Source organism: Phyllobates terribilis, unplaced genomic scaffold, assembly GCF_046119375.1.
Source record: "Phyllobates terribilis strain yellow unplaced genomic scaffold, ASM4611937v1 Scaffold_2__4_contigs__length_985480577, whole genome shotgun sequence".
Classification (NCBI taxonomy): domain Eukaryota; kingdom Metazoa; phylum Chordata; class Amphibia; order Anura; family Dendrobatidae; genus Phyllobates; species Phyllobates terribilis.
Window position 1 is genome coordinate 110,242,648 of NW_027362762.1, and position 15,301 is coordinate 110,257,948.

At 47.3% G+C, this 15,301-nt stretch overlaps 1 protein-coding gene across 2 annotated transcripts in view; it reads left to right on the forward strand.

Moving 5' to 3' along the window:
- The first annotated feature begins 431 nt into the window (after window positions 1-431).
- LOC141195600 (cilia- and flagella-associated protein 337-like) overlaps window positions 432-15,301 on the forward strand; it is a 243,414-nt gene continuing 228,544 nt past the window's right edge. For both annotated transcript variants that reach the window (XM_073662494.1, XM_073662495.1), the window contains exon 1: window positions 432-713. In XM_073662494.1, coding sequence (XP_073518595.1) covers window positions 646-713 — 68 coding nt within the window. In that variant the 5' untranslated portion in view covers window positions 432-645. The remainder of the gene's footprint in view (window positions 714-15,301) is intronic.

The following is a 15,301-nucleotide window of genomic DNA, read 5'->3' on the forward strand; positions in this document are numbered from 1 at the left end:
CCGGAGTAGTGTTTTCAGTGTTTTTGCAGAGCTTTTCACCCATTGAAGAGAATGGGTGAAAACGCAAGTAAAAATGTTGTAAAAAACACAACAAAAACGCGCATATTCTATGAAGCAAAAATGCAACGTGTGAACATACCCTAAATGTTCTCTTCAGTGTAGTACTTAGAGCACATTTCTGTAGTGCCACTTGTGCTTATTCTACAGAACAGTCACTATATGCACAGATTTATTACCACGTACGTGGAAATGATACCTTATAAAATACATGTAACAATACACATGAAGCCTATATTTTAAATGTAAACATTTTCTGAAATTGCTATGATTATGCTGAGGACAGATTATGCTGTATTACTTGTATTCATTTGTATGGTAACCTGCCAGACTGAGCTCTGAAACCTGAGCCAACTACCTTGTTCTCTAGAGGCAGAACCAAGCCTGGAGTAACCTGACCTGCAAACACACACAGAGCTGAGAACAGTAGCACAAGGGAGGAGAGGGGAGGCTTGTAGTAATAACTCTTAGAGGGGCTTTCAAATTCACAGTTGACTCAACTACCAGCTGAGAGGGGCTGGTAGCAGCATCCCTGCTAAGTGACCTGCTCGAGGATGACAAAGTGGTTTCCAACTGGACTTTAAAACCATGTACCAGAAAATGAAGCTGAGACCCAGCTCTGCCCTGGGCAGGTTAGAGACATACAATGCCCCCAGGTAAGAAAGCTTGAACTTGTGAAATGAAGTTGGGTTTAGTGTTTTTGGAGTAGGGGAGCTGTACAGAGGAATTATCAGTGTGTAGAGGTTGTTTACTGTTGCTATGGCAATGGAATGTTGCAGCATGTTGGAATGGAATGATGCTGAGCCTCGATACAATGTAGTCTCCCAGGCTAATGAATAATGCATCTTGGTCTATGAGGATATTTACCTGATAAATGTGATGAGATGCATGAATTTTAATTCACAGATTAAAATTGGTGGGGTCTATGACTTTGGGAAATGTCACAGGATAACAGGATGTGCCGGGTTTTATAATTTCTAGAGAGCAACATTTTCTGTTTGAAACATTTTGTATAATATCACAGATTATGTATTGTAATAAATGTCATCAGCATGTAAAATGCTGAATTCTGAATTTCATACATCTACTTTATATATTTGATTGTACAATATAAGGCTTTGAGGAATACTTCATTGGTAAGAGATTAGCTAGAATTAAAACAAGTTGTCTTCCTGTGAGACATCTTGCAAAATTCTATTTCACTGTTTTTGTCTTGGCTGTTTTTAAATATCTTGGTCTTCTGAAAAGGTTATAGATTCTGGGTGACAACTGACAAGCATTATGGCAATCATTGTCCCATCTCTCACATTTATGTCATGCTCACAGGATATGCCATAAGGTATGATAGATGTGGGTTCCACTTCTGAGAGCAGCATCTATCTAGCGCAGGGTCTCCAACCTGTGGCCTTAAGAGACAAATGTGGCTTGTGGGCTTATGATGTGGCAGGAGTGGACATACCATTGGTGCAACCTGTGCGGCCACACAGGGGCCCAAGAGGAAAGGGAGTCATTACTTCCTCCAAAGAAGGTGGAATTGTGCATTATGATGAGCTATTGGACTTCAAAGGGCCAATATACTGTTGTTGCAAAGGGACTCTCTTCACTCTGGGCCCACTTCTGAAATAGGGGTAAGGTGCGAACCCCTGGATGGGGAAGTTTTGGCAGTTTAATTATTCTGGTAATGGGGGATCTGAATGTCACCACTGTGGGGGGAGTAGGGTATTGATGTCTCTACTAGGGGAACTCTGGATGTGGCTGGTGACCATCTCTCAGGCCTGAATACGGCTCTCTAGGTAAGAAAGGTGGGAGACCACTGATCTAGAGACTAGTTCAGCAATTACGGCTACTGACAATGGTTTGTGACGGAGTTCTACTTTCAGACAGATGCAGGCGCCAATATGAGGTGGTGTGAAAAAGTGTTTGCCTACTTCCTGATTTCTTAATCTTTTGCATGTTTCTTACACTTAAATATTTCAGATCACAAAGCAAATGTAAATATTAAACAAAGATAACACAAGTAAACACAAAATTCAGTTTTTAAATGAAGGTCTTTATTATTAAGGGAAAAAGAAATCCAAACCTACAGGGCCCTGTGTGAAAAAGTGATTTTCCCCTAAACCTAATAGCTGGTTGGGCCATCTTTAGCACCAGCAACTGCAATCAAGAGTTTGCGATAACTGACAATGAGTCTTTTACAACACTCTGGAGGAATTTTGGCCCACTCATCTTTGCCAAATTGTTGTAATTGTCATGCTGGGTATGGGGAGAACCCAGCGTATACAACGGGAAAAGGGGAGGGAGCCCTACAACTAGGGAAAGGGAGAGTGGAGACCCCTAAAAAGATCTGACAACAAACGCTGACTCCCCTATAGACCCTAAATAGGTTCTGCACCTATAGCTGAGCAGGAAACCTGGCCCTAGCTGACCCTAAGGCTAGGCCCTAGGTAGGGAGCGGGAGGGGTGAGTGCTAAGTCAGCCCCACTACAACTAAAGTACACACAGGGGAAACAAACAGAGGAATACACTTAGCTCCAAGATGACACTGGTGAAAGCACAGCCACAATCCACGAAGGAACTCCAAGGTAATTCTAGTCGACTACTAGAATCCCAGGCCTGAATAGGTATAACACGCTATCACCAGCAATTCTGAGGGTCTGAGTGTATTTAAGGACACAGGAAGGAAGTGCTGATTAATAGCAGAAAGGTGAGGATAACTCAGGGTCCTAAAGAGAAAGGTATAATCCCGAAGCAAGGTGAGGATCACTGCTGGGTCCTAAAGAGAGAGGAATAATGAAAAACTCAGGAAGATGTTGGTAAGGCCAAACGCAGCGACCTTCTACAGCCGGACACCGTATGACTGTCAACCCTGACACACCTGTGACACTACCCCCCCCCCCCTTTATGAATGGCCTACGGATACTCAGGACCAGGTTTATCTGGATGAGAAGCATGGAATGAACGAACTAACCTAGGGGCATTCACCTCCAATGCTGAAACCCACATCCTCTCCTCTGGACCATAACCCCTCCAGTGTACCAAGTACTGAAGGGAATGACGCTGAAGACGAGAATCCACAATCTTCGATATTTGGAACTCTAAATTGCCATCAACCATGATTGGGGGTGGCGGCAAGGGGGAGGACTCAAGAGGTAACACATACTTCTTGTGCAGAGACCTGTGAAACACCTTGTGGATCCTAAGAGCCTGAGGTAACTCCAAACGAAACACTGCTGGGTTAATGACGGCAGTTATTTTATAGGGACCAATAAGCCTAGGTCTCAGCTTCCAAGAAGGAACCTTCAACTTGATATTCCAGGTAGACAACTACACAAAGTCATTCACACTCAGGTCAGAACCTGGCAAGCATCTCCTGTCAGCCATACGTTTGTATCTGTCTCCCATGATTTTCAAATTATTCTGACTCCCCTGCCACACAGAAGCGAGCGACGAAGCAAAACGTTCCTCCAAGAAACTCCCGAAGTCCCTCCACCACTAAAGATACAAAACTGCAGAAGAAAACCGTATGCACCAAAGAAAGGTGACCTGCCAGTAGACTCTTGGTGATGAATGTTTGTAGTGAACGTGGCCAACGGTATGTAAGATGCCCAATCATCCTGGTTCTCGGAGACAAAACACCTGAGGTAAGTTTCCAAATTTTTATTTATGCACTCAGTCTGTCCATTCGACTGAGAATGCAAGGCAGAGGAAAAAGACAACTGCAACCCCAGTCGAGTACAAAAAGCTTTCCAGAATTTAGAAACTAACTGGGTCCTTCGATCTGACACCACATTGGAAGGAACCCCGTGATGCTTCACAATCTCTTTAATGAAAACCTGAGCAAAAGTCTTGGCACTCGGAAGTGTCGGTAATGCGATGAAATGTACTATCTTACTGAACCTATCCACAACCACCAAAACCACAGTCTTGCCTGCTGATACCGGTAGGTCAGTAATAAAATACATGGACAAGTGTGTCCATGGTCTACTAGGAATATGTAGCGGCAGAAGAGAACCAGACGGACGAATATTCGATACTTTAGAAAGTGCGCAAATACTGCAAGAATACAAATGGTCAGCCACAACCTGCTGCAACCCCGGTCACCAAAAGCGACGGGAAAGGAGGTCCACAGTTGCCTTATTACCTGAATGACCAGATGTTCCTTAATTACTTACGCAGATTAGATGGCACAAACAACCTCCCCGAAGGACAGGAGACAGGGGCATCCCCCTGAGCCTCCAATAACTCCCCTTCGAGGTCAGGGCACAAGGCTGAAATGACTACCCCCTCCTGAAAAATACGGACAGGTTTTCATGATCACTACCACCAGGAACCATGCATCAGCCTTGATGTTTTTAACCCCTGGACGGAAAGTGACAACAAAATTGAACCTAGTAAAAAACAAAGATCATCTAGCCTGCCTTAGCAGACTGGAGATATGACAGGTTCTTATGGTCCATGATACCAGTAACAGGATGGACTGCCCCCTCCAACCAATGTCGTCATTCCTCGAATGCCAATTTAATTGCCAAAAGTTCCCTATTACCTGCAGTACAGACCAAAAGTTTGGACACACCTTCTCATTTAAAGATTTTTCTGTATTTTCATAACTAAGAAAATTGTACATTCACACTGAAGGCATCAAAACTATGAATTAACACATGTGGAATTATATACTTAACAAAAAAGTGTGAAAAAACTGAAAATATTTCTTACATTCTAGGTTCTTCAAAGTAGCCACCTTTTGCTTTGATGACTGCTTTGCACACTCTTGACATTCTCTTGATGAGCTTCAAGAGGTAGTCACCGGAAATGGTCTTCCAACAATCTTGAAGGAGTTCCCAGAGATGCTTAGCTCTTGTTAGCCCTTTTGCCTTCACTCTTCGGTTCAGTGTAGTAGAGGCGAGAGAGCCTTTAAGAGAACTCTTACATGATGCTTCAAAGATGGAGAGAGACTGCCATCTGCTGGCCAGACAGTCAAGCGGAACCAAGATATACAAGAGAAGTTGAAGGGAGAGCAGATTTAGACGCTGGACCCGGTCAGGTGACTTCCAGGAAGGAGTTCCTGGAGATAAAAGGCCAGCGCGCCAAGCCTGAGGAGTTTTTGGCGCCAAGCAGCAGAGAGGAGCAGACGTGCTCCCTGCATGCTGAGAAGCCCCGCGTGGCAGGCCTAAGCCGGAGGCCTGCGAGGTGCCACAGCCGGGCGCCGGTGGATGAGCTCCGGATCCCTCACAGATGTGACCAGAGTGCTGTACCTACTGAGGAGAGTCGGAACCTGCTTGCAGTGCTGAGTGAGTTCGCGGAACCCGACGTCGCCCGCCGACAGATGAGGTCTGGACCCCCCTATCCCTGGCTTGAGAGACTGCCTCCAACGGCCAGTAAGAGAGGAGTTGAGAGACTGCTGAGCCAAGAAAGTCACGCCAGTGAAAGCAGAAGAGCTGCATACGTGAACAGGGCCGTCACTTCTTCTGTTCACTCACGGTACCGGGGCTAGTTGGGTTTAGGTACTCAGGTTGGGAGGGGAACAGTTGGGGCGGAAGAAGCTAAACTTGCTTCAATTGATTTTGTCCGGAAAAGACTTGCGGCCTAGCGGGAATAACCGGTGACCCCCGCTAGAGTCATATACGGAGATAAAGAACTTACGTGGTGACTCCCCTGACTGGGTGCACCACATTACTTTGAGAGACTTCGTATTTTGCTAATATTTCAAATTACCGTTCAATACCCTTGTTGTTATCCCCTTGTTCAAAATACCTGTTTTATATATACATAAACTGTTTATAATCATCTCCGACTGTCCCTGCCTTGTGTTTCTGTGCGTTGCATTCCGGCACCTGCATTACATTTGGCGTATTCGGCAGGATGCAACATTCAGACGCAGAGATGGCAGATCAGTCTGGGGCTGGGGCTGGCCTTAACCATATACCCCTGGGGGTTATGCTCAATCATCTTCCCAAATTCACGGGGGATGGCATGTCACTGTGGGACTGGGTAGAAAGACTGAGAAGTATTCTGCGTATGTATCCCCTCGATCCTCGAGCCCAGGCGGAACTGGCCATTCTAACCCTTGATGGGGAGGCCCGGCAAACTGTGATGTACCGCCCACCTGGGGACCGTGACACCGTGGACAAAGTGATAAAAATCCTAGAGAACATGCACGGTGACACCACAGATCTGGGACACTTGCGCCTATGGTTGTTTCAGCGGGTCCAAGGGGAAAATGAGACCATAAATCAGTATGTTAATGCATTACAGGAAGTGACGGCCCATATCACTAAGAAGGCTCGAGATGGGAACCGAGGACTGGGACCATTGGATGAAGTGTTGCTTGACCAACTGATTGCTGGCTTGAAAGACCCTTGCCTGAGGCAGATCTTGAAGGAGCGGCTGCGTTTGAGCCCTGATCTGGGCTTCCTGGAGGTAGGGGCTGAAGCTAGAGTCTTGGAGAAAGAAGTTCCTGTTCTCAAAGCCACAGTTAGAAGCCATGAGGCAATTACCCCTGGATTCACCAACAAGGAGCCTGATTGGGTACGGGAGATACGTCAGGAAATTCTAGATATTCGGGGTGAGCTGAACACTAATAGAAAGGCCCCTGCTGCCTCCTTGCCGATGCATCCTACTGCCCCAACACGTCATGTACCCGACCTATCGGTAGAACGAGGACCAGAGTGTTGGACCTGCGGTAGTAGGGGGATATCTCCAAAGACTGTCCAAACCAAGAAAGGAGGAGGCAGGGGCAGCCTTTAAACTAAGATGCCCCATGGTTGTGGAGCATACCGTGGGGTCTCAAGCTTCAGAGAGTGGAAGAGGGAGCTCTGAAGACATTGTCTCCGAGAGGCCCATTACCTGGGCTGAATTTAATGGGCAGCGGATCCGCTGCCTAATGGACACTGGGTTTCAGGTGACCACTATGCCTGAGGCGTATTTCCAAAGCCACTTTCCTGAAGTTGCTCGTTCCTGGCAGGAACCCACTGTCAAGCTGGTGGCTGCTAATCAACTACCTATCCCAGTAGCGGGAGTAGTATGGATGTCTGTCCGGGCATGTGGAAAGGACCTCAGTCGGAAGGGGATAGTACTGACCACAGGGCCCGAAGGCGATGGGCCCATTGTAACCCTGGGCATGAATGTGCTGAAGGAGGTCGGACAGTTCCTGGCCGAGGGCTGTAACAAAAACAACTGGACCCGCGCCACTCGTGACCCAGCTAACAAGAGAGTATTCCAGCATCTCGTGCGGGTCAGTCAAATTCAAAAATTGCCCGCTACCTCTCAGTACCTTGGTAAGGTATCGATACCACCCGAAGCCACAATGGCACTGCCAGTGGGACAGACTGTACTCACTTTACCGGTGCTGGCACATGTGTCCTTAGAGGGCGTGGACATTCAAATTGAACCAATGGAGGGAGAGGAAGCGCCCTCAGGACTCCTGGTTGCTCGGACCCTGGCCACCGTGCGGCAGGGTCGAGTGCCCGTGCGTTGCATCAATCTAAGTGGCACGAGTTTACAGTTGTTGCCCCGACAGGTGGCGCGAGTCTGTATAATGCCAGAGGCCCTTACCAGAGCTGATGCTATAGGGCTGGCACCCGTGGAAGGAGAGCCATGGACCCTGGAGGTGTCCCTCAACAGCCAAGAGAATGGAAGAGAACCGTTGGCTGGGCGCCACCTCTTGGAGAAAATGGAGGCTAATCTTACTGAATTTTCTGCTGGACAAGTAAGGCAGATCGAACAACTTCTACAGCGATATCAGGGAGTGTTTGCACAACATGAAGACGATTTCGGGTGCACTTGGGACATTCAGCACGAAATACCCCCCGGAAATACTGCTCCCATTCGAGAGAGATATCGGCAGATCCTGCCTCAAATGTACCAGGAGGTGAAAGAGCTGTTGGCCCACATGTTGCGGAATGGCGTGATCCGCGAAAGTCAGAGTCCTTGGGCGGCTCCTATCGTGCTGGTCCGGAAGAAGGATGGTACTCTGAGATTCTGCATAGACTATCGGAAGCTGAATGCCTGTACAGTACGGGGCTCCTGTCCACTCCCCCGAATTGAAGAGTCTCTATCTGCGCTAGGAAGCGCCAAGTTCTTCTCTTCCCTCGACCTGGCCAGTGGCTATTGGCAGGTCCCAGTAGCTGAGAAGGATCGTCCGAAGACAGCTTTTGTTCTCCCTATGGGCCTGTTTGAGTTCAATCGGATGCCGTTTGGGCTAACAAATGCACCGGGAACCTTCCAAAGACTGATGGAGAGATGCTTGGGGAACCTCAACTTTGAAGCCACTTTAATATATCTGGACGATATCATTATCTATTCCGCTACGTTTGAAGATCATCTCCGCCGACTGGAACAAGTGTTAGAACGGCTTCGGAGGCACGGCCTGAAGATTAAGCCTCGTAAGTGTCGTCTCTTCAAGCAGGAAATTGAATATCTGGGGCACACTGTGTCCAGTGAGGGAGTGTACCCCACTGCGGAGAAAGTAGCTGCCATGCAGAAGTGGCCCACACCCGCCAATCTAAGAGAACTGAGGGCATTCCTGGGGCTCGCTGGATACTACCGCAGATTCATTAAAGACTTCGCTAAGATTGTGATCCCGCTCAATGAATTGCTGAGAGGAACGGCTGGGGGAGCCAAGCGGCAGCCCATTCAGTGGGGCCCACGACAAGAAGAGGCATTCCGAGCATTGAAAATGGTGCTAACGGATGCCCGAATTCTGGCCTACGCTGACTTTTCGCAGCCTTTCGTGTTGTACACTGATGGAAGCTTGCATGGACTGGGAGCAGTGCTGGCTCAAGTGCAAGGAGGAAAAGAGCAGGTGATTGCATATGCCAGCAGGTCGCTCCGCGATACGGAGAAGAATCCGGACAACTACAGTTCATTCAAGCTGGAGCTACTGGCACTGGTGTGGGCCATGACCGAGAAATTTGCTGAGTACTTGTCGGGGTCAGAAGTGCAAGTGCGGACAGATAACAACCCTTTGGCCCACTTGGAGAACGCCAAGCTGGGCGCGCTAGAGCAGCGGTGGGTCGCAAGGATGTCCAAATACCAGTATAAGATCGCCTATCGATCCAAGGCTCTGAACACTCATGCAGATGCCCTGTCCCGGGTTACTCAGACGGGCCCGAAGAGGGATAGAGATGAGGAGCTAGAAGGCGACGAGATTCCGGATTTCAGCCAGTTTGCCACTGCTGTGGTCGACGCCCAGGAGACCAGAGAGGAGCCGAGGCCCACTCAAATCCTGGGCCCCTCAAGAGACGAGTGGATACATCTGCAACAATCCGACCCAGAGCTGGCAAAGCTGAGAGAATGGGTCGCCCTTGGTCAAAGACCCGACCAGGAGGCCAGGGCCACTTCCCTTCCAACTACTCTACAAATCCTAGGCCTATGGGAGAGGCTCTTCCTGAAGGATGGCTTGCTATGCCGAAGAATCCTGCTACCTCGAGAGTTTGATGTTACCTGGCAGGTAGTAGTTCCAGAGGCGCTGGTAACGCAGCTAGCCCAGGAGGCTCATAGAAGAGGTGCTTACTTCGGTGTGGAGAAGACCTTTCGGTGGTTGCAACGGCTGGTGTATTGGCCTCAACTGCGGCAAGAAGTTGAAGGGGTCTGCCGAACTTGTCGCCAGTGTGATTTGAACAAACCTGCGGAACAAAGGGCTCCCATTCAGGCCATCCGAACTTCTGCACCCTTGGAAGTCCTGATGATTGACTATCTGATGATCGGAACTTCATACAACTGTTACGGACACTGTTTGGTAATGACTGATCACTTTAGCAAGTTCGCAGTAGTGACGCCTACCAAAGACCAGACAGCAGAAGCCGCAGCTAACGCCATCTGTCAGGATTTCATCCGGATTTATGGGTGTCCGAAGCGAATACATTCTGACCAAGGGGCCTGCTTCCAAGGACGAGTGATGGATGAACTATACCGTATCTATGGGATCGACCGATCCCGAACAACGCCTTACCACCCTCAAGGGAACGGCGCATGCGAGCGCTTCAACCGAACCCTGTTGCAAATGTTGCGAACGCTGGAAGCGCACAAAAAGATGAAGTGGCCCGAATTTGTGTCCGAGCTGGTGTGGGTGTATAATAATCGAGTTCATGCGACTACTGGCTACACCCCTTACATGTTGCTGTTTGGAAGGAGTGGACAAGAAATTACTGAACTAGAGCTAGACTCAGAAGACTCCGGCCCGGGCTGTAGCCCGAGTACCTGGATTCGAGAGCACAAGCGCCGGCTTCATACAGTGAGAAGATTGGTCGCTCAGAAGTTTCAGGAAGTAGAGCATGCAGATCGGCCCCTGACCTCAGGTGGATCACGCCAGCCAGGAGACCGTGTGCTGGTCAGGGCCAAACGATTTAGGAGTAAACTTGACCATCGTTGGGAGGCGATACCATATCGGGTGGTGAAGGAGATTCACCCCGACAACCCAGTCTACGAGGTCAGGCCCGAAGGGGATGACGCCGCGACACCCAGGGTGTTGCACAGTAATATGCTGTGACCTTGCTCTTCTGAAGCAGAGGCCTGTAACGAAATTGGGCCTTCAAACAAATTGGCTGAGGTGCCGCATACAGGAACCTTGGGGGATGAAGAAGGATGGGCCACAATGCAGTTGGGCCCGTCAGAACCGTCGATGCCAACCCCGAGTGGGACCCAGAATGAATCAAGAAGTGACTTGCGATCCCCAGAGGTTGATTCATCGGATATCCCGGAGTCACCTCCGCAGGAGGAGCCCCGCAGAACTGAGCGGGCTAATGCCGGAATTCCTCCTAACTGGTATGCTCAAGAAGAGTTTATCTGGTCTCAGATCCAACAGAAAACGCAGGAGTGTGCCCAACTCCTGTCTGAGCTTGCATTGCCTAGAAAGAGACGTCAATCCTGCAAGAAATCCACTCGCCCGAGGACTGGCGAACAAAAACGAGGGAGGAATGTAGTAGAGGCGAGAGAGCCTTTAAGAGAACTCTTACACGATGCTTCAAAGATGGAGATAGACTGCCATCTGCTGGCCAGACACAGTCAAGCGGAACCAAGATATACAAGAGAAGTTGAAGGGAGAGCAGATTTAGACGCTGGACCCGGTCAGGTGACTTCCAGGAAGGAGTTCCTGGAGATAAGAGGCCAGCACACCAAGCCTGAGGAGTTTTTGGCGCCAAGCAGCAGAGAGGAGCAGATGTGCTCCCTGCATGCTGAGAAGCCCCGCGTGGCAGGCCTAAGCCGGAGGCCTGCGAGGTGCCACAGCCGGGCGCCGGTGGATGAGCTCCGGATCCATCACAGATGTGACCCGAATGCTGTGCCTACTGAGGAGAGTCAGAATCAGCTTGCGGTGCTGAGTGAGTTTGCGGAACCTGACGTCGCCCGCCGACAGACGAGGTCTGGACCCCCCTATCCCCGGCTTGAGAGACTGCCTCCAACGGCCAGTAAGAGAGGAGTTGAGAGACTGCTGAGCCAGGAAAGTCACGCCAGTGAAAGCAGAAGAGCTGCATACGTGAACAGGGCCGTCACTTCTTCTGATCACTCACAGTACCGGGGCCAGTTGGGTTTAGGTACTCAGGTTGGGAGGGGAACAGTTGGGGCGGAAGAAGCTAAACTTGCTTTAATTGATTTTGTCCAGAAAGACTTGTGGCCTAGCGGGAATAACCGGTGACCCCCGCTAGAGCCATATACAGAGATAAAGAACTTACGTGGTGACTCCCCTGACTGGGTGCACAACATTACTTTGAGAGACTTCGTATTTTGCTAATATTTCAAATTACCATTCAATACCCTTGTTGTTATCCCCTTGTTCAAAATACCTGTTTTATATATACATAAACTGTTTATAATCATCTCCGACTGTCCCTGCCTTGTGTCTCTGTGCGTTGCATTCCGGCACCTGCATTACACCAGCTCACCCCAAACCATCTCGATTGGGTTCAGGTCTGGTGACTGTGGAGGCCAGATCATCTGGCGTAGCACCCCATCACTCTCCTCCTTGGTCGAATAGCCCTTACATAGCCTGGAGATGTGTTTGGGGTCATTGTCCTGTTGAAAAATAAATGATGGTCCAACTAAACGCAAACCGGATGGAATAGCATGCCGCTGCAAGATGCTGTGGTAGCCATGCTGGTTCAGTATGCCTTCAATTTTGAATAAATCCCCAACAGTGTCACCAGCAAAGCACCCCCACACCATCACACCTCCTCCTCCATGCTTCACGGTGGGAACCAGGCATGTAGAGTCCATCCGTTCAAATTTTTTGCGTCGCATAAAGACACGGTGGTTGGAACCAAAGATCTCAAATTTGGACTCATCAGACCAAAGCACAGATTTCCACTGGTCTAATGTCCATTCCTTGTGTTCTTTAGCCCAAACAAGTCTCTTCTGCTTGTTGCCTGTCCTTAGCAGTAATTTCCTTGCAGCTATTTTACCATGAAGGCCTGCTGCACAAAGTTTCCTCTTAACAGTTGTTGTAGAGATGTGTCTGCTGCTAGAACTCTGTGTGACATTGACCTGGTCTCTAATCTGAGCTTCTGTTAACCTGCGATTTGTGAGGCTGGTGACTCGGATAAACTTATCCTCAGAAGCAGAGGTGACTCTTGGTCTTCCTTTCCTGGGGCAGTCCTCATGTGAGCCAGTTTCTTTGTAGCGCTTGATGGTTTTTGCAACTGCACTTGGGGACACTTTCAAAGTTTGCTCAATTTTTCAGACTGACTGACCTTCATTTCTTCAAGTAATGATGGCCACTCGTTTTTCTTTACTTAGCTGCTTTTTTCTTGCCATAATACAAATTCTAACAGTCTATTCAGTAGGACTATCAGCTGTGTATCCACCTGACTTCTGCACAACACAACTGATGGTCCCAACCCCATTTATAACGCAAGAAATCCCACTTATTAAACCTGACAGGGCACACCTGTGAAGTGAAAACCATTTCCGGTGACTACCTCTTGAAGCTCATCAAGAGAATGCCAAGAGTGTGCAAAGCAGTCATCAAAGCAAAAGGTGGCTACTTTGAAGAACCTAGAATATAAGACATATTTTCAGTTGTTTAACACTTTTTTTATTAAGTATATAATTCCACATGTGTTAATTTATAGTTTTGATGCCTTCAGTGTGAATGTACAGTTTTCAAAGTCATGAAAATACAGAAAAATCTTTAAATGAGAAAGTGTGTCCAAACTTTTGGCCTGTACTATATGTCATAATTTCTCTCAGCCGAAGACAGCTTCTTGGAAAAGAAAGTGCACAGACGCCATTTACCATTGGATGGAAAGTGAGACAACACAGCCCCAACCCCGACCTCCGAGGCATCAACTTCAACAACGAAAGGTTGAGAAACATCGGGTTGACTGAGCATAGATGCCATATCAAAACATCTCTTTAAAAAAGAAAAACCCTGCTGGGCAGCATTCGACCATTTAGAGAAATCTGACCCCTTTTTTGTCATGTCAGTGAGTGGTTTCACTATTACTAAATAATTTTGAATAAATTTCCAGTAAAAATTAGTAAACCCCAGAAAGCGCTGCAATGCCTTCAGGTTCTTAGGACGATCCCAATCAAGTATAGCACGGATCTTTTCCAGATCCATCTGAAAACCTGACGGTGACAACAGGTACCCCAAAATTTGCACGTCATGGACAGGGAAAACACATTTCTCCAGTTTGGCATAAAGTTTATTATCTCTTAAAATTTGTAATACCTGTCTAACATGACCCTGATGTGTCTCTAAATCAGGTGAGTAAATCAAAATATCATCCAAATAGACCACCACAAACCTGCCCACTAAATGATGGAAAATATCGTTTACGAAATGCTGGAAGAAGATCTTGTGCGCAGGCGACGGCGAGTCACTGCGACTTCCCAGCGCCTGCGCACAAGATCCCTGCAGTACTATGACTGCATAGTACACAGTACAAATGCGCCTTCTGTAAAAAGCGAAGTGCGCAGGTGCGGGATCTGGCCACGGCGACTGTATGTCACAGGGCACTGTGACATGCAGGGGAGGGGGGAAATATATTAATTACCACAGTAGGCGGGGATTTCTTCCCGTCCCCTGGCCCGCAAGCATGGGAAACTTCACTGAATAAAAAGCCATTTCACAGCAACCAGACCTCTACTATGAGTCACACAGGTAGGTATAGATTTACATTTTTATCACCTGTATGCCTATATTAGAGGTCAGATAAGTCCCAGGGGCTGACAGATTCCCTTTAAGGGGGGAGGGCAACCACTTTTTCACACAGGGCCCTGTAGGTTTGGATTTCTTTTTCCCTTAATAATAAAGACCTTCATTTAAAAAACTGCATTTTGTGTTTATTTGTGTTATCTTTGTCTAATATTTGAATTTGTTTTGTGATCTGAAACATTTAAGTGTGACAAACATGCAAAAGAATAAGAAATCAGGAAGTCGGCAAACACTTTTTCACACCACTGTAGATTATCCCATGGATATGACATAGGAATACCCCTTTAAGAATAATTACTAGGCTTTCAATTTTTCTTTTTTCAGTTGGTCATACACATTATTTAAGCTGAGCCCTCAAATTTCATTGGCATCAACCAATGATTTAATACATATGGGACAGCAAAATAGTTCCCCAGACACGTATTGTTGGGGGGAAATGAGAATTAGATGTGCTGGATTATATGTTGGATTTTATTATGTATTACATTGTGAAATAAGTGTACTCAGAGTTGTCTTGGAGGGGTTATTGTCTTCTACCAATTTTTAATAAATGTGCATGATCCATCCCTGTCCATCTATGGGAGTAATCAGGAGAGGCAACTGTCAGGTGAACAGCTATCTTACGGCTTTATTGTTTTGCCTATGTACAATTGGTCATCCAATTTCAATCAGGATGGTATACCATCTAATATGTATGGGGATGTCCTGACCCTTTGCAGGAAGCAGCTGTCAGGGTAAATAAAGAGTGTGCATATTAGATTTCAACATGTTCCATCATTTGTTCTCACAGAGAATAAACTACTGCTATGAGAGTCTGATAGTTTATTCCTTATGTCCATTGAAAAATTATACACACGCAGGTGAGCCAAGCTTAGATGTTTCTAGTAAATAGCTGTCTGCAAACATCTATCCTAGCTTTATAGTCAGCTTAAAGGGAATATGCTGTCAGACAATTACCTATTATTTAAATCAGGCATTTGTATTACATGTCTTTTTTAAAACATTTTTGGCAATGTGCTTTTCATATCACAATCTTTATTAAAAAATAAAATCTGTAATCTTGCAATGTTCACACTGGACTCTAGGAGTCTTTTA